Consider the following 19,254-nt stretch of genomic DNA (forward strand, 5'->3'; position numbering starts at 1 on the left):
ACATTGCTACAGTGGCAATGAGCACCAAGGCATGCAAGCTTTTTGCGAGTGCAATGATTGGGGCATGTGAAAGAGCCAGTGAAAGCCGAGGAGGGGGTTGTCAGGTACAATAAAAGTGCATGTGTCTTAAGAAGAAAGAATTACTTGAAAGAATTTGGGGGTTGTGAAAGTACAGGGGAGTTGAAATATAGGTACATTGGTATGGGTAATTTCAGGTATAATGGCGAGACAAGGGATGCTATCTCTCCTGGCACAGTCTCAAGAGCGTTGAATGAACACCACAAAAGGGGCCTTTATAAAAAAGAAGAGCTGTAAAAGGCCATAGAAGGTTAACAACCCAGCATCAGGACCAGTATCTGTAGATTGAGTACTGGAGGTGACATACAGTGGGTTACTTCTCTGCATGTTTCTGTTTAGAAATAGATTTCACAAGGGTGGCATGTGGGCCGGAAGTTTTGCTGTATTGTTGTAGCACTGACACTTTCAAGAAAACACCAGAATTGACGGGGTGACCTTTGGCATCCAGTTCTCTTAACAGATGAGAGAAAGTTCACACTGGGCACATGACAATGCCTGTCCTCCTTTGGCTAGAATTGTTAGGAAGTTCCTGGATGATTAAGGCATCAATGCCACTGACTGGTCCCCATGTTCCCTAGACCCTCTGTGATACTATGTATTGTTCTTGCGCCAAGCAGTGTGACAGACTGTCCATGAGCTCACCAATATCTTTATCAATGTCTGGGAGGAGATCCTACAGGCCACCATTTACCGTCTATTTAGAAACATGTCCAGACATTATCAGGAGTGCATACAGACACATTATAGTCATCCTGTATGGACCTAATTCGATTACATAGTTTGGTGTCATCTGCAAATGCAGAAATGGTACTTTTAATCCCAAACTCTACATCATTTATAAAGATGTTAAACAGTAGGTCCACACCCTGAAGCCTGGGGTACACCAATAATAACTTTAGAGTGAGATTGAGGTTTCTAAACCTATTGACCCTACCTTGCATATTAACTGTCTGTGGGGTGCAGCTTTAGCAAAATCCAAGTACAGTATATCAACTGCTACTCCACTGTCTACCTGTTTACTTACTTTCTTATAAAGTGTAAATTTGTTTGACAACTTCGATTTTTCTTGAATCCATGCGGACTGTCACTTAAAATAGTAATGGCTAGCAAAAACTTTTAAATGTGGTTATCAAAAATTCTAGGACCTTTCCAACTATAGAAGTTACACTTGACGGTCTGTAAAAGTAGATACTTGGAGAGGTTGGGGGATTTACCTTGTTGTGTATGTGTGTGCTAACAACCTCGTTACATGTGAGTATTATGTAAGAACCCTATAGACCTAGAGCAGATTTTATTGGAAAGAGAGTAGAGGGTTTTTTTGGTTTGTTATCTATATAAATTACATAATGTGCAATTGATATTAGAAGAATGATTTTTTTCTTACAATTTGTTGCTAACAAATAACCAACTGAATGGTTTTAAAGGTTACAAGTGCATTATTGTTTCAGTAGACGAGACCAACTATTAGGTAGAGTACTTTTAAAGGAGGAATCGTATTAACCCACCACATTTCGCAGTAGTGCTTCTTCAGGAAATGTGGCAGCTATAGAAGTCAGACATCTAGTAGAGTGGATAGTAGGAAAAGATGGTTGCACTAGAGTAAGTTGGTGTTATTTGTGCTCCTGTGGGACAATCATTCCATTGAGATGGGAGTTCAAGAGAAAATCAACCAGAAAGGGGAGAAAACCCACTCACTTTGTTTTTAGCCTGGGTTAAAGTATTTTTTGCTACAGAAGGTGTACAGAAACAAAGTGTCTTTATAGTGTATACCTACTGTATGCATAACACTTCCAATGTTAATTTGCTAGGATGGAAAAAATACTGTATATGCATGCATATTTGAGGAACTCTGTCTTATACTGTTTTCGTGTACTAATAGTTTGTATATGCATCATGTTTAGCTTAGTAACAGCACAACAATAAAGTACTAGCAGTGTTCTCTGTCCTTTACTGAAAAAATAGGACAAACAGCTAAACACATGAAAGCAAAACATTTGGGGGTTCATCTGGGAGAAGTCCTGAAAACAACTGAGGCCATTCACCTGGATTCCAACTAAAAATTTACCTGAAAAGGACACTTTTTAGGTATTTGCTGTTGCTTGTGCTAACCAAAAATGTTGTTTCAACCTTTCTACTTGGGCCAGAGATGGTAAGCAGTTGCCTCTTGTTAAGGAATTACCAAAGCATTCTTCTCCCTGGAATAGGGAATAAGTGGGGATAAAGTATCATATCATTTAGCTAAATTTAGCATTTAAACATTATGGTTTAACAAAAGCAGAGAGGGCGGTTGTTTCCCCAAATTGGATGGAAATTACCTCATGCATTCTATGCCTAGTACAGAGTAGGGATTGGACTGAAGCAGAAATTAAGACACTGAAAGACCAGTTGATTTAGAATTTGTATACTAACTGCTAGTGAAGCCTTCAAGACCAAATAATAAATGTCTTAGGCAAAATGAAGGACAGTAATTCTGTTGGTAAAGAAAAGGTACACTGAACTGTCACATCTCACAATTGGGATTGTAAGGCTGTACTCTCCCAACGCATTAGTCAGTATGAGCAGTTAGAATTTAGGGAACAAAATTAAGTTATTTTTAAAACTGAATGTCTAACAGGTTCCTTTTAATTTCTCTACAGGCTTCTAATATATTGTTGCCCGCATGATCTTTGAATATTGTATGCCTAACCGTGCATGAGAAATATAAGCTATATGATGTCCCGTACATCTTATTTAATATGCATCTACATCAACACATAAAACACAGCTAGCACAGCAGTTTACATTACCAATAAAGCAGTTAAATCCTTTGTTACATTCCAGAACGCAGACGCGGTAGTTTAAAAATGGTTGGCTTTATTTTATAAAACAAGATACACAGACAATAAGTGACAGCTACAGCCATTTACATAACTGAAAGAAAAGGTAAAGCTATTTCAATCTACATTTAGTTAACAAGAGATTGTTCTGATTTTTCCTAAACTGACAAATCAGATGCTGGTTTAGAGCTTTTATGTGTTTGTGGAAAAGATATTATTCCTGCTGTTGAGTCCCCCCCCCCCCCAATTTAAAGACTCAATTCACAATCCTCTTGCTCAGCCGTTATTTTCTTCATGGAGTTATCTCATCATTGTTAATCGGACATGGAAGATTGTGCAGCACAGCCTGCATATGATGAAGAGGGAAATGCATTTTTTTTTGGAAGAAAGGACATAAAGTGCAGGCTACCATGTGGTGCAATAATATGGTGTGCAAAAAAAAAAATAGTAGTAACCTCTCTCACACCCTGAATGATGCAGACTAAATATTTATTAGAAAATAAGACTTTTAACAATGAATCGTCCATGAAATTATTATTTTAAGGTACAGTAAAAGTAAAAAAGAGATAAGTTATTGAAATAATTAGCCTACCTTGGGGTGGATTCAGCTATCAGTTTATGAGTGGCTTCTGTGATTATTCATATTTCATTGACAGGTGCATTTTAATTTAAAGATGACCACATTATGACTTCTATTTGGTTCACAGTGCTTTTGCATTTCCATTGAGTTGTGCATATGGAAAAGCAAGTAGAGGTCTTTTAGGTCACATTTTTGTGAGTAAAAGACATTTAAAAAATGAATTCTTTTTATACACATTAAGAAAGAATGCTCAAATTGGTGTATAAATTTTTTTATAATGTACATCTGCAAATGTTTACCCAAATGGAAAGAAAAATAAGTACTTGATTGGTTTGCTTATTATCACTTATTATTGAATTGGTACCATTCACTGTAAATTGCCAATGCACCTTAATACCTACATTCTATGCATTAAACCACAGCACAACACATAGGGCTCTATTTATAAAACATGAAATCTGACATTTCCTCAAACATTCCCTTGTGTGAATCATTTACTACCGTTGACACACTCATGGACCTGCAAGATTACCAGGAGGGATGTTTGAGGGAATGTCTGATTCCGTTTTATAAATAGAGCCTATCGTGTTCTGAGGTGTGTCTTAAAAAAATGCAACATCCCCAGATTGTCATGCATTTTGGTGAACTCATTCAATTTAAAAGGACTGTTTAATAATCCAGTGTTTTTCAACCAGGGTTCCTCCAGAGATTGCTAGGGGTTCCTTGACTAATAGGCAGTTTAGACTTCTCAGTTCAGTTTAACTAACATCAATGATCTTTTTGGCTACCTGTAATGGTGAAATTGTTCCCACTGGCCAGCATGCTCTCTACTGATCACCACACTAATGTACCCTGAGCTGTGGATATAGTATATATAGCAGGGGTTATCTGAAGACCTGAAAAAAAAAAAAATCGAGAAACACTGGTTTAATGTATAATCAGTGTGTGTCAGAGGATGAGTCCACAAGTCTCAATAAATTTGATATGACATAATGATGAGCTTTACCATGAACATAATAGGCATATTGGGAATATCAGCCCTTGCTATTTTTTTTTTAGTTCCCATTGTATAAGGTATGGAAATGAATACATGCATAAATGACTTTTTTCTTATGTTTATGTAGGTGTTTATGAGGCTGCTCGAGTTCATCATCAGGTGTACCTTGAATGCTTTACTGTTTCCTATAGAAAATGTATTGCTATGTAAAACTCCATTTTCTAGAGGTAATCTTCACAGTAAATGAATGTAGTATAATACCAAAGGTTATATGTGACATCATTAGGCCTCAGTTGTTAGGTGTCATATGTAATTAACACTCTTAGCTAAAATTGAAAACACCCCTTTTTTAAAGGGTTTGCTCACAGGCGTTATTGATCAGGCATTTTCAAACATTTGTAAACGTAGGCGTGTTCTCTTTTGTCATGTATATTATTACAATTCATTAAGTCAAACAAAATCTGAATGGACCTTGAAAACATAGCTAGTACAGTCGTGTTAGTTGTAGGTCTGGGTTTCACTCAGGTTCAGGTTAATGTAATTAAGATTGTAATGTAAGATACAGTAAGTGAAAGAACTATGAACTGTATGTAATCAGGATAAAACCAGCCAACAAAAACTTTCCTTGATCTGCATTAGTTGAAGGATAACTAAACTACAAATCGCTGCATAAAATATGTATCATCAAGCAATCTAACCCTTTCCAATGAAGTGCAGAGAATGTCAGATGAAGGAGAAATTAGCATGGTATACTCTACTCCACTTCCACAAACTCTTGCAATATTAGACCAGTATAATTATTTCTCTTTGTAATGACACTGAGGTGAGTTTAGAGACATTCTACAATCCAGGATGTATCATTAGCCATGTCTATGTAAGATCTGATCAGGCTTGGGAATGTGATAATGGGATCCCTGCAGAATTAAGGATCACATTTCTTTTTAAAGGTTATCTATAACTCTCCAAAGAATTCTGGACAAAAAATAAATATCCTACGTATGCCCGAGATCAGTCTCTTATTTATGTTTCCAATTTAGGGACAGCTGCCATTTGTCTTCTTGGACATTTGCATTTATTCCTTTATTTTCTAATGAATATGGAGAATTACTCAAATCTTCAAGTAGGCTACCTGCAAAATAATAAAAACACAATCAGCAAGGCACAGAATAAATAAACTGTATATTGCAAAGCAAACAGAAAAGAAACATACTTTAAATGATTTGTAAAGTTTTAGAAAAAAAGTAAAGTTTAGGGAAGGATACGTCAAATTTTGTGGAGCAAAATGAATAAATACAACAGCTATATAAGAGATAACTTGCATTTTTCACTAAACATGACCTGATACATATTCTACAGTGACTCCCTCGGTACATATTATCAACTGACTTGATTTATCAAAAAGTAATGAAAACAGTCAGTAATGCCCCAAAGCACTGTCTTTAGTTTTTCACTGAGGATTTGATTTTAATTTGTATGAGGATATAAACAGATGTTAGGGCCACTATCAGAAAAATATTGTATTCTGTAAGTAGTTAAAGCATAAGTAAACCCAATCACTAAAATCTGATATAATCTTAAACAAGTAATGCCATTTTAAAAATTACATTAAATTTTTTTTTTTTTTTTACAGCTTACCTTATGACTATAAGTGACTGTGCTGATGTTATTTGCACAAATATGTTCCACTGTTGACTCAATTACTATGCCTGCCCAGCAAAGAAATAAAGCCATAGCTGGTGCTTTAGCATGCAGGCAAAAAGTGGCAGAATAAATGAGCTTCAAACATAATTTTACTTAATGGTAATGCTTTGAGAGATAGTATACATGTGAATTTATAGTTTTCTGTTTGTAATTAATTTTCACTATGGGTGAAATGGATCTGATTTATTAAAGCTCAGCAGGACTGGAAAAGATAAGACTAACTACAGAACTCGAGTGATCCAGCAATCCTGAAATGGGTCTAATCCAGAAAACCTTTGCCAAGTAATAATAAAAAATGAAAGGAATCACATCCTCTCCAACCTTGGACACCTTTATTAAATCAGACCCAATGTTTGATATTTAAACTGAATTGGATGTTATGGAGCATTTACTTCATCAAAGTATAGTGTATGGCTTATGATTTTATATGGTGTCGTATTTATGAATGTCACTGACAAGTGAAGCAAAGAACATATGTTGTTGATCCATCATACACAGAGTCAATGCTATCTTTGGAGTTTGGGACTACCCAGGAGGCTAGGGCAAATACTGTGATGTATTGGCATATTTTTGTTCACTCTTTCTGTATTAATGACCATATTTGAATGTATGACTTGTATATACATTGAATGGTAGAACATAACACACGTAACATCTGACACAAACACAGATACACATATTCAGATACATGTATTCATAATGAATTGCTGCTGAAACCAATCCTGTGCTTGTCACACACAATAATATTTTTAACATAAATGGCGAGCCAATCAGAAGACCTGTGAACAGCCATAGGTATCTAAAGAAGACAGAGCATCCTGATCTTGACAAACATAATAAAGGATTGTACTAAAAATAAAAAAATGGGAAAACACACTCCTAGATACATATAAAACTAGCTGCATAAAAGTTACTTTTGTCTTTAAAAAGGTGAATTAAATCATGTTCCAAAGATTGCTGCTGGGACTTCATGAAAATTATTTAATAAATACACACTTAACCAATCCTGTTTCTATCAATACACACACAATAATATTTTTTTAACAATATTTAGCTGACTGAATTCAGCTCACCAAACCATTCTGGTGTTTACTTGGGATAAGAATAAATCATCAGGAAATGTAAGTGATGGATTAAAAGTCTGCACTTGTAGAAGACTTTTTTACCATGTCTGACCAAACTTAACCAAGAAATAAAAAAGTAAAAGCAAAGTAAAGGGAATCTATAACGCAAAGATGGTAGGTAATTTTGTACACAATAATTAAAGGGTGAGAATGCCAAGCATAAAACTTTTAGAGGCATTCCATTTCAAAATTGTGTTTTTTTTGTGGTATCCATAAGACATCCCACAATGTTTTGGGGGTCAGACAAGCCTCTTTCTTCAGAGCTTGCCATTGAGATATGGGTAACCTGCCGGGTACTGATGAATCGAAAAGCATGTTTTAGTTGAGTTCACAAGGGTATGTGTCCACATTTCTTTGACTTATTTTAATACCCTAACCTGGTAGGTACTTCAAGATGATCTAACAGATAGCCTGGCATTTAGGGGAAAAAGAAGAACTAGCTGGAGAGCACCCAGTGCAAATGCCATTTCTGCACTTCCTCATGACAACATTTTTAAAACTCTATAAAGCATCTTAAGTCATGTTTGCAATGTGTGCAATCAAACAAGAATCCTCGCTATAGTTTTAAAACACATTTTTAATCACAGTTTTTGTGAAAATAATGCTTTCTACCTTTATATATATATATATATATATATATATATATATATATAAAGATAGAAAGCATGATTTTCACAAAAACTCTGATTAAATGTGTTTCTAAAACTATAGCGAGGATTCTTGTTTGATGGTAAAAAAAATCTTCTAATCTTTTTTTTTTTAATCTCGTCTGTTACTAAGCCAGCCATCATGATGTGTAAGATAATAACAAAACCCCATGGCCAATGTGATGGTAAGAAATTGATGTATTACCATTTTACTGTGCCTATTTTGCATTGTCAGTGTGATGGCACCCTCAGTGTGAGGACTCATAGTTGTTCTTGCAAAAACAAAGTAAAATTACAACTGTCAAAAGAACTTGCCATTTATTCATCCTGCAATAATATCTACTGCATGATTTCAGCTTTTAAGTTATACTCAAATATAAGCATGGAATCCAGTTTTGATATTGGACAGATTATGCACTTTAGACAAAAAAACATAAAACATATAGTTATGGAGTGATTTATTATTTTTTTTGTTTTAGAAATACAATGAGCCCATCAATAATTCAAAATCTCAAGTCATAAGCAGAAAAATAAACAATCATGTCAACCATACAGACCTAGTGTCACCTTAGTTATTAGCAATTCCAAAAATCGAATGTGAAATCGTTTGATGTACACTCATGTGAGCTTGCACATATTTCATCTATATCTATATCTAGCAGAAAAGGCAGACATACACAGTTTATAACCTGGAATGGAAGTGCTTCAGTTGTTTTAATCATTTGTGCCTGGAAGAAATAAATCCTGTTTATTCACTCCCTTAGCCTGGAGGAGTAAGTTTTTAAATTAAATCTGGAAGAACATTGGAAAAAATACCCAGGCAAGCAAAAAAACCCCACACATCTTAAATTGTGCTGAAAGACCTCAAAACAATAAGGGATTAAACCAATCTAATATGAAGTGACCTTTATTTGCCCAAAGCATAAAGCATATTTTTAATAGCATTGTTTTGATGAATGCAGGTACATACTGCATTTAAAGTCTGACAAGTATTTTAGAAGTCAAATTGCAGTGACTTGCTTTATAGGAGTCAAGGATTCCACATACGTTTCTAGCAGAACAATATAGAAAAATCCAGATAAGAGTACAAAGGACATACAGGTTTTATAGCTATATTTCTTTTTATTCTTGTTTGGTTCCCTGAGATTCACCAATATTCAGTAGACACTACAAATATAGCTATTTAACACCATTCCATGAATGATAGATGTCATATGATGGGGCAAAAAGGGCAACCAGACCCATAACATAGAAGAGAACCATCTGTCCACCAATCACCAATGTCAAATCTTTCATTCATAGAAACAGTAGGTAAACTGCCTTTCATAAAACTAGTATCTAACATACAGTATGTACACCATACAGTGGATCGGTCAGCAGTATGTAATGTACAGTACAGTAGCCCACAGTATGTTTCGTATAGTAAATTGGTCTGCTCATGGAGTCTATATTGCAATCAGATGCTTACTACACGATACTGTGGTGGTCAACCTCTAATGCACCAGTGTGGACAGACTTGACAAGTGGCTGTGCACATTTGAAAATGGCTGAGCCTTCAGATTTTATAACAACAGTGTGTACAGCAAGACATTTCAAAGCATTCTGCAAATGCAGCACAGACATTTTGGGGCCAACATTCTGGCATTTCAGCACTGGGTCCCGGGTTCGGATCTCAATCTGGACACTACATGCATGGAGTTTGTTCTATTCGTATTTGAGTGGGTTTTGTCCGGGAACTCTGCTTTCCTCCCTCAACCCAAAAACATACTGGTAAGTTAATTGGTGTCCCCCCTAATTGGCGGCTCAGACTGTGGTGGGATCATGAGGTTCTATAAAGGAACAGTTTGGACTACATGGAGTCTCTTGGTTGACTAAAGGAGACGTGGCTGTTAACTCTTTTTCCATTGTCTGCAGTTCTAACAAACGTCTGTGCTGTCTCTCACTTCCTTCATCCCTTTATTTCTTGCCAGTTGCAATTTAATCATCCTTTTCAGACTAACTAGATAAAATAGTTAAGTATTATCAAAATATAGGAACTAAATATAGCTACTAGCCAACTACATTTACCTAAACAACCTTGTCAATTCAAAATGCTGGGTATATATGATATTTAAAATTTACCATGAAAACATCACTAAAATGGTCATGGCAAACACCAACCACACATACACATCATATGTACTACCGATATAGTGGGTAAAGGAGAATGATTTAATATAGGGATGAAAGTAATGACGTAATCTACTGTCTATGGCAGTGGTGGTCAACTTCTTAAATGTAAAAGACATTCAGTACAGCCCCCAAAATGTCCAATAGTGCAGCACTCAAGTGGAAATAAAGTCGGACTTTGGCAATTCAAGCAGGTAGGTATAGCAGAAAGGTACAAACAATGTCTTTTCTGCAATAATGTTCTTATCTGCATGATTGCCACCCAACTGTTAAATTTTGCTTAACTGCACATGTACGGTACTTTCTAGTAATGAAGTCGTGCACACCTGCAAGGGAGTTATGTCATTCCAGCTTAACCAATCAGGATGGCTGAAGATCATTTCTAGGAAGAAAAGGAGAGGGAAGATGGCAGGCCCCTGTGAAGGAACGAGGAGAGGCAAGTATTGCGAGTTTACTTGCGCTTTATTATGGTGCATCTCACAAATGTTTTTGCGCTATAAAAGATAGGTGTATTAAGGTATTCTGCGTATGCACACTGTGTTACCATTCAAAATTATTGGCACTGCAAAACATCCCCCTTAATTCTCAATACACCTCAGTAGCCTTAAAAGGTTCTAATACAAAAAGATATTTACAAATATGCATTATTGTAATGTGTATTGCCACGATGCAATGATAATTGGTGGTGCAGAACAACAACACTCATTTTAAATGACACCGCAAAGCAACTCTTACTGGGTATGCAATTCTACTTATTTTGTGAAATGCAGATATCTTGTCCCTTCTTTCCTATTTATGCAAACAATACTGCCCTTCACCCCCCCCCCCACCCGACTATCTGACTGACTACCTTCCTTTGACCTGTATGGACACAGATGAATAATGCAGCCCAGCCTAACGACTCTTCTTCCAAATCATGCACGCACTATGCAGCCCCCCCCCCCCCCATAACCTCCAGCACACATATATTATAGCCCCTATGATTCCCCCTTTACAATACAAAACACACAAACACAAAATGCAGCCACCTTTTCCTCAGTAATCCACCATGCTGATTTTGGTAAAAAATGCAGAACAGAACCAGAGACTAAAAACGACTCCTGTACCTGTCTGGGGGGGATTTTTTGTAGTTGTGGGTGGCAGTGTGTCCAGTTCTTTAGGTGGCTGGTCAAAGATCCAAGAGATAAAAGTTGCCATGGGCAGTGTTTTGGTTACCAAGGGTTTGAAGAAACATTATAATTATTATTATATTGTAGTAGTTTTATCATCATTGTATTAAGTTTTCCCAGAATATGTTTTCATAATAAACATGAATGGAAAATTATAAATGAGAGGTACATAACTTTTGTATATTTAAAAGAGTTGTTACATTGTATCTGAATGAGAATTCTTGTGGAATGAGGAAGAGCAGTGTTTTTTGTCCCAAACTGTTGCCAATTTGTGACAATTTCTTAAAGGATTAAAAAAAAAAAAAAAAAATAGCAACTTCTGAAGCCTGCTAAACATTGGGTGCATGATTGAGAGATGGTGGACATGTCTCTGATTATTTAGAAGTGTGACTTGCTTGCATTTCGTCCTCATAATGGTCCAGGGTCTGATATGGCCAACTGGTCCATGTTTGCATCACATTTCTTTGCAAATCAGTTTTGCATCACATTTCTTTGCAAATCAGTTTTGCAAATACCCCATTATCCCCACTCTAGAATAATCAGGATTAAATATTCAGGGTTTATATACAAACAAAATCCATATATAAGTCTGCTTTAAGATGTAAGAAGCTGGGGTTTTGCTTAATGCTAAGAATATCTAGGTGCTAAGGTTGCATTCTGCCAAAGCTCAGTCAAGTAAAGAATGTAGAAAAACAACATATTGCAAAAAACTCTAACACATCACTGCTTACTTTGTTTCATGTTAAGATTTCTGATGCTTGTACACTGGTGTAAGGAGAAATTAGGGGGAATTTAAAGGTTAAAAAAAGTACTCAATACAGGTAGTCCGAGTCAAGGACATCTGACATATGGACACCTCCTAGATACAAACGGGGCTTTCCTGCTCACTGTGTGCAGAATGGAGGCTTGAAGGGGGGGGGGGGGGGTGTTTTGCTAAACACAGCTGAGGTTGTGGGTGATCCTAAGGACTGAGCTCTTTCTTTCTTTCTGCAGTTGTTTCTTTTTGCATATCAAAGCCCAGCTTGAATGTCTAACTAGGCTCCATAAAGTTTTTTTTTTTTTTTGCTTTGTTGGAGATTAAATCATTGAGGATTTTAAACAGTAACTGGCACTATGCTGCCTAATAATTTGTTGAGACAAACATCTGTTCTAATTGGATATATTAAAATAATGTACCTGTTCTGACAAATTGAATTTAAGAACAAACCTACAGCCCCGATCTCATATTTAACCTGCGGACTATCTGTATAGCACTGGTTTTAGTCCTATGTCTTACTTTTTGGTGACATTCCCAAACTGAACAGTTTATTAGTACTAATTAACTGAAATATGATCCACTAGAAAGGTTTACCACATTTGTTTTTCGAGGGGTGTATGGTATAGATAAGATATCCACTTTTTACTATTAATCTTACCAGAAAATTATTTCCCCTTTAACTGTTTGATGTTGGTAGGGATCCTGACCCAGGAACGCCACTTTGGCAATGCTACATATATTTATTGTACTATGGCTGGCTCTTGGTGGGTATGACATTGGATTACCTAAGTCATATAACTTATTCTCTATAGGATGGGATGCATTGTATAACTCACACAGAACCAGCTGAGAGTTTAGAAATAAGTGAAGGAAAAATAATTCATATCTACATTTTACCTACCATTTAAAAAAGTGATAACATTAAAAACATACCATACCCAAATACAATGAAAAGGAAACACAAAATATTTTAAGGATACTCAGCCCCATTTGTGTATTCTAATTATCTGACAACCCTGCCTCCATTGTTATCAACAGCCAATCAAAATTCCCACAATGATTTACATCAGAGCTAAGCCCTTTGTATATAAGCAGTAGTAACAGCAGTAATGGAATTTACACAATAGCTGCCCACAATGTATTTTTAAGTGCTCCCAAATGTTGCTTACTCTACCAACCAAGCAGTTGGCAAGTAAACTTCAGTCTTGTTTAATCTAAATATTATGTGAATCAAACAAAACTAGTAGTAAAACTGAAAATGAGAATTCAATTGGCTGTTGAAAATAAAAGCTGTTCTTCATTATCAAACTTTGAAGAATGAGGTCCTTAATTGGATTGCATTTTTTGTCTTCTACACTGAGAGCAAGATTAAAACACTTGCAGTGCATTTGGTTTATAATGTAATATCAAGTAAACATTAGTAAAACTGGCAATACAGTATGTTTTCATTCATAAAAAAAACTACTTTTTCTATGAATGAGTCTCATAGAATATAGTTAATAGGATACAGAATGGATTCATAGAAGTGTTGCTAAATTTTAACAGCCCAGAAAGATTGCAATATGAATGTATATAGCTTAACTAGCTCTCTAGAGATTAGACTGTGACGAGATTCCAGTATACAATGACAGTCAGCCTTGGTGAATAGCTTATTAGTGATGGATTGAGGATAAAGAATATGAATCCCTCTTAGTGTTGTGTCCTATTCTTAAACAATAAATTTGTAAGGAAGATAAATAGTGCTTTTCATGAATATAAAAAAGAAAAACAGAAAACTTGTGTTACAACCGTAAATATTTTCGTGATGACGACCCTCACCTGTCTAAACACAGGCAATTAAATCACTTAAAAGACTATTTAAATAAAAATTAAATATGTTTTTGCTTTGCTGCACCCTGCATGTGTTTCCTAATTATCTTACCCGGTTTTCCCCAGCTCATTACAGTTTGAGAAGAGACGTGGCATGTTCAATAAAGGTGTGAAAAATGACAAAATGTAGAGAATTTCCCACACACAAAAAAATAATTAATGGGAGGAGAAGAAACTTCGCTCTAGAAACTACAGATAGATACTACATACCTCTGGATGTGTGAGATCTTTAAAGTTCATATATTGTACCCTCCTTGAGAAAGCCCAGGAGTTCTTCAAACCCCTGGTGGCATAAAGCAAGTAAAATATAGACCCAGAGAGCTACATGGTACACACAAGTATATCCACCGCAAATTTTGTGCTTTAAAATCCTTGATTGATCGATACGATACTATTGAACACGTTTTACCTTTTCCATTGCAGTGGCTTGATGATTTGTACACAAAACTTATGATCTGATCACAGACCCAACAATCAGTTACCTATGATCAGTCAGCTAATAAACTCAAGTCCAACCATTCTATCGTCCCCATGTAGTGAACACTTTAAAAAATACTTAGTTAGGCGTATAATGGGAGGGCTGTCCACATTAAAAATGGATTAAACATCCCTGGAGGCTAGTTCTATTAACTATAGATTCCAACAAAAGGTAATTTAGGTCACTGTGAGATGAGGTGTTATAAACTTTAGGTTTATTAGGTATGTTAACAAGTAGATGAAAAAAAACAAATTAAAAAAATACAACAAATTTGTAAACTAAACTATATCCCAGTTGGTAAAAGTTCAGCACACGTGAAATAGACATATTACCATAGCAGTCTAGATGTATTTTAATTTTTATTTGTGATAATTGTAAAATACTGGCACAAATCTCAAGTTTGCAATTCTATTAAGCAATTTCAAACCTGGCTGACCATTGTTTACACAGATTCACTAGTGTGAAGAATTCATTTTTTGTTCTATGCAGTTAGTCAACACACAAATAAATAATTGTACTGGAGATTGTTGAATCAACTGTTTTGGGAAACCTTTTCAACTGACATTTCTATGCACTATGCAAAGTATTTCCAGATTTGTTCTTCCTTCTGAAAATCCTATATGTCTGTTTGTAATACTAATCCATTTGCTTTAGTTCTATCAGTTGGTGACCTAAAACAAAAATACAAGAATCCAAGTCAGAATGAAATGAAAACTGAGCTTGTTTCGGGTCAGTCACTACTAAGACTAATAGAGCTGGGCTTCAAAGTGGCAGCCAAGTATTTGTATTTCCAGGAGTTTGGTAATGACAGCTAATAGGTTTTCCATTGAAGGTGTCCTTCAAGGCTTCACCTATCCAATATTACAGTTGATAACTTTTAAAAGTTCATGAAATGATCAACAAATGTAAACAGACTTTATTAAATATTCTTCACATGAAAAAGTTCTCATAAATCTCCCTGTATTAATCAGAACAATAGAAGGTCTTAGTATCTTAGTATATTTTTGTATTTGAGGGTGAATGTCTGCTTTAAAGTAGAACTAAACTGTAAAGATAGAAAATTTTAAGCAGACACATTGTTTATTGAAGAAAAATCAGGTGATGTCTCTTCTGAAATAAACATATCTGTCTGGTCACAATCTTTTCTAAAATGTACACTGCCAAGCAACCGGGCATACTCCTGGTTGCAAGAATGAATTACCTACCCCTAACATGCCTGGGAGTTACATCATTACAGCCTGACCAATGAAGATAACCTCAGACCTGGACATGGAGAAAAGTTGTGAACAGGCATGTAAGTTTTTTTTATTGGCATATCCAGTTCTTTCTCCAACCAAGAAATTTCCTACTTGCTATTTTTTTATTTTTGGTCTTTAGTTCCACTTAAGACCTGCAGCCATCCCTCAACAATCAAGATGATAGGTTAATTATATAAAAATATGTATTACTGCAAAAGCATTCTGCACCCCAGGGCTTTAAATGCAAAAGTTCCTAGGGATCATAGTAATCCAACTGCAAACAGTTTACTTTGTAGCCAAATAATGTGTAATTTAGATTCACAGGGCAAGAAACTTCAATAACTGATGTAAATGGGTACAGAGTGTTATAGTAACAGTCACAAGACGATCACAGAACTATGTACAACTAATCTTTAAACAGCTAGATTAAAGGAGGCTCAAAGTATGAGATCAAACACAGTCTTAAATATCTACTTAGCAGTTTGAGCTTTAACAGAAAGCAGTTCTGTTTCAGTGATCCTAGCCATACAAGATCTTGGAGAGAAGGACAACGTAAAGTATAAAAGGTGGGAGTAGGACTGTGCTAAAAGTTTAAATCAGGCAACTTGGCGTGAAGTCTTAATCAATATCATCATCCTAGACCCTAGCACTTCAAGCGTGTGATGGAAATATTTATACAAGATACACATAGCTATGGAAACAAGGAAAACAAATAGGTGAACGTCACAGAGCCAATGTACCTCACACACAAGCTTTCCAACACACTTGAATCTTTCCATCACACACTACAGTTCAGGTGCTAATAAAGCAAGGGACAGAGGGGCTTTGTAATTCGTTTTTCTTTATTTCAGCCCCTTGTGCCTTAAATCCTTAATAGCCGGCTGAAACGGATGTGTGACATGTTAATTATTGTACTTGTGGGTTTTTTTCCACATATAACACAAAGTTATCACGTGCTTAGCAGGATGCTTTAAACTGGCACAGAGCAGAGGGCAGAATGAATACATCCAGCTGGGAGCTCAAAGCAAATCTTGTAAACTTTGACAGTTTAGTGAAGTGAAATAAGATGGTGGTGGGGCCCCTCACTGAATAAGCAGATCTTGCGTAAAGATTTTTGGAGTCAAGTTATACTGTACTGCAGTACGATGGAAAATCTTGGGAGCCTGATAAACAATACCTAATAAGTGAACTGCCCAGTGTTTGTGCACTTTTGTTTCTCAACCTGCTTATGAAATCCTAACATGCAATACCATTCACAATGGTTATGGAACATTTTCCAGAATAATCAAAGTACGTAAAAGCACAGAAAATTATGTTGCAGTTTATTAGATTGTGGTCATCTGATGATTGGAATTGTAAAATGTATGCACATTATAAGTTTATTTTTTAGTCTTTTTTTATCTAAACATACATTTTACTTTTAAAGTGTTTTAAATAGTCTTACAAACCAACTTAATTTGAGAGCAAGTGTTAGCGTTTCTGATGCACTGGTCAATACTTTTACTCCTTCTCCTTCTACTCCTTTTTTAATTCAAATTCTCTTCCACCAGTGATACAAGAAGGGGTATATAAATGACTAAAAGCTACAATGGAATGGTTTGTGGAATCCTACAGCATAAGTGTGACTTTGAGTCCTGACAGCAATGAGAAATGATGTCTTTTCCTGGTGTCACGAAAAGCTAGAGTTGGTAAAGGTCAAAGAAAACATGGGATTTCACAGTTAATAGATACTTACTCTTTCCTCAGGACTTTGCATTTGTTATTTTAGTTTGCTGACCTCTGCATGTTCATAGTCTGTCACAGAGGGATTCCAGCAGAGTACAGAGCTACCACTGTGAAGCTTGTTAGTGTAATCCTTTCAGATATCTGACATAAGGGGAACTGTGTCTCTAGAACACATTTTCAGTACAAGACTACGGAAAACTGAAGAATCTCCCCACTCATTAATGAAATGCTTTTCTAAAACTAATATCTGTCTTTTACTTGGGCACTGTCATGTTTATCTCAAGTGCCAATCAAATATATCTGTCCTCCAATCTATGTCAGCTTGTCAGAGCATTTGTATTAAGGTACTGGTGGGAATAAATCATTGTAACTGGATCCAGATTAAACTGACTGCAAATTCATATGTATGCCAGCAGGCGATACAATATGATTGTACGTGTGTGATTATTATTTCTTCATTCTTATTTTTTCTAGAGAAAAGTTTAGCCTTAAACCAAAGATAAGTCTGCTATTTCCCCATGTATATAAACAGGCATCTTGGAAGACATGTTTAATGTCAGAACCCATCTGGAAATTTTCTCAATCGACCTTCTATCTAACTACTAAGGCGAGCTTTATCTGGGACAATAAAAGAGAAAGTGGAAAATATATAATGAAAGGTCACAATAAAGAAATGCCAAGTAGGTTAACAGTAACTGAGAGGACACGATTTTCTTAGCAGTGAACATAGCAAGTACAAGGCCATTAATAGCGTGAAGGTGAATAAATCCCAGAGCAGCACAATGCGTTTGTGCAGCCTTCGGAGAGATAATGCCTTGCAAAATCACTTGTTTGTTAGTGGGGGGTGGGTGGGGGAGTTTTGTCTTGTGGAGATGCGCTTAGCAGGTGGTTACATAGAAAGAAGTCTGTGACAAAAGGAATTCTGTACTGACAACCCTCACTGTACAGCTAAGACAAGTTGCTGAGTCAGTGAACACACAGATGCTCTTTCAAAGAAGGCAGACAAAATTGTCAGCACTCATACAATTCCAGGATGAAAATTAGACAAATAAAAATGAGACAATGAAAAACATTCAGAAATACCAAATCTGCCTAAATAACATTTGGGCCACTATAGTATTTACCAGGTAAAGGGAAAGTAAAGTCTTCCTGAAGTTTTTCTTTTTACATTACTAATACATGCAAAGGAGGTCAACTCAATAATAATAATCTTGTGCCTAAAGTGAAAAACATGGTTTTCTTTTTTTGTGTAAATGGGGTCAGCCAAATGTGTTTATCACATATGTAGACTCTTCATATAAAGTCTCTTTCCTGTACTGCAAGATGATCGTACTTAAAGCTCCTTCCACAAAGCTATTGTGCATGGCTGCTAACCCATTAACAAATTGATAAATGTACAACTTGACTGATTAGCAAGCATTAAAAAAACTTTGTCTACATACTGTACTTCAAGATAACCAGCATTTACCTACTTGGAATACTACAAAGCATGACCACAGGTAGGATGTGGTGTTCTCAAATTACTGGTAAAATCCGCTAGGACTATCAAGACAGAATGGGTCAATTACTTGGACCACTCATTTTTTTACATGGTAGATTCCACAAACATGGCCATAACTATTCTGCAGTAGGATTTCCGGTTATTGGTAAGAACTAATTACCAGTTTATTGTTAACTCAATACCTGCTGCTGTAAACATGGACTGTTTTAAACATACCATGACCCCCAATGGCTAAGTTCAGGGAGATGATGAGGTTTGTGTGATGTGGTTTCTCACTCAACTTCTTCACACTCAGGAACTGCTCCTGTGTTTGAGATGCTGTAAATATTATCTCACCTGAAGCTGCTCAAAGAAATTGAGAGATTGAATGGGGATGTTAGTGAGTTCAGCACCACCTGGGTGTGA

At 36.0% G+C, this 19,254-nt stretch overlaps 1 protein-coding gene across 1 annotated transcript in view; it reads right to left on the minus strand.

The window, feature by feature from the left end:
* Nucleotides 1-2,911: 2,911 nt before the first annotated feature.
* The window catches only part of UBE3D (ubiquitin protein ligase E3D), an 80,942-nt gene continuing 64,599 nt past the window's right edge, over nucleotides 2,912-19,254 (minus strand). Inside the window, exon 10 of the mRNA XM_072408571.1 lies at nucleotides 2,912-5,600. Coding sequence (XP_072264672.1) covers nucleotides 5,580-5,600 — 21 coding nt within the window. The 3' untranslated portion in view covers nucleotides 2,912-5,579. The remainder of the gene's footprint in view (nucleotides 5,601-19,254) is intronic.

Source organism: Pyxicephalus adspersus, chromosome 4 (assembly GCF_032062135.1).
Source record: "Pyxicephalus adspersus chromosome 4, UCB_Pads_2.0, whole genome shotgun sequence".
NCBI lineage: Eukaryota > Metazoa > Chordata > Amphibia > Anura > Pyxicephalidae > Pyxicephalus > Pyxicephalus adspersus.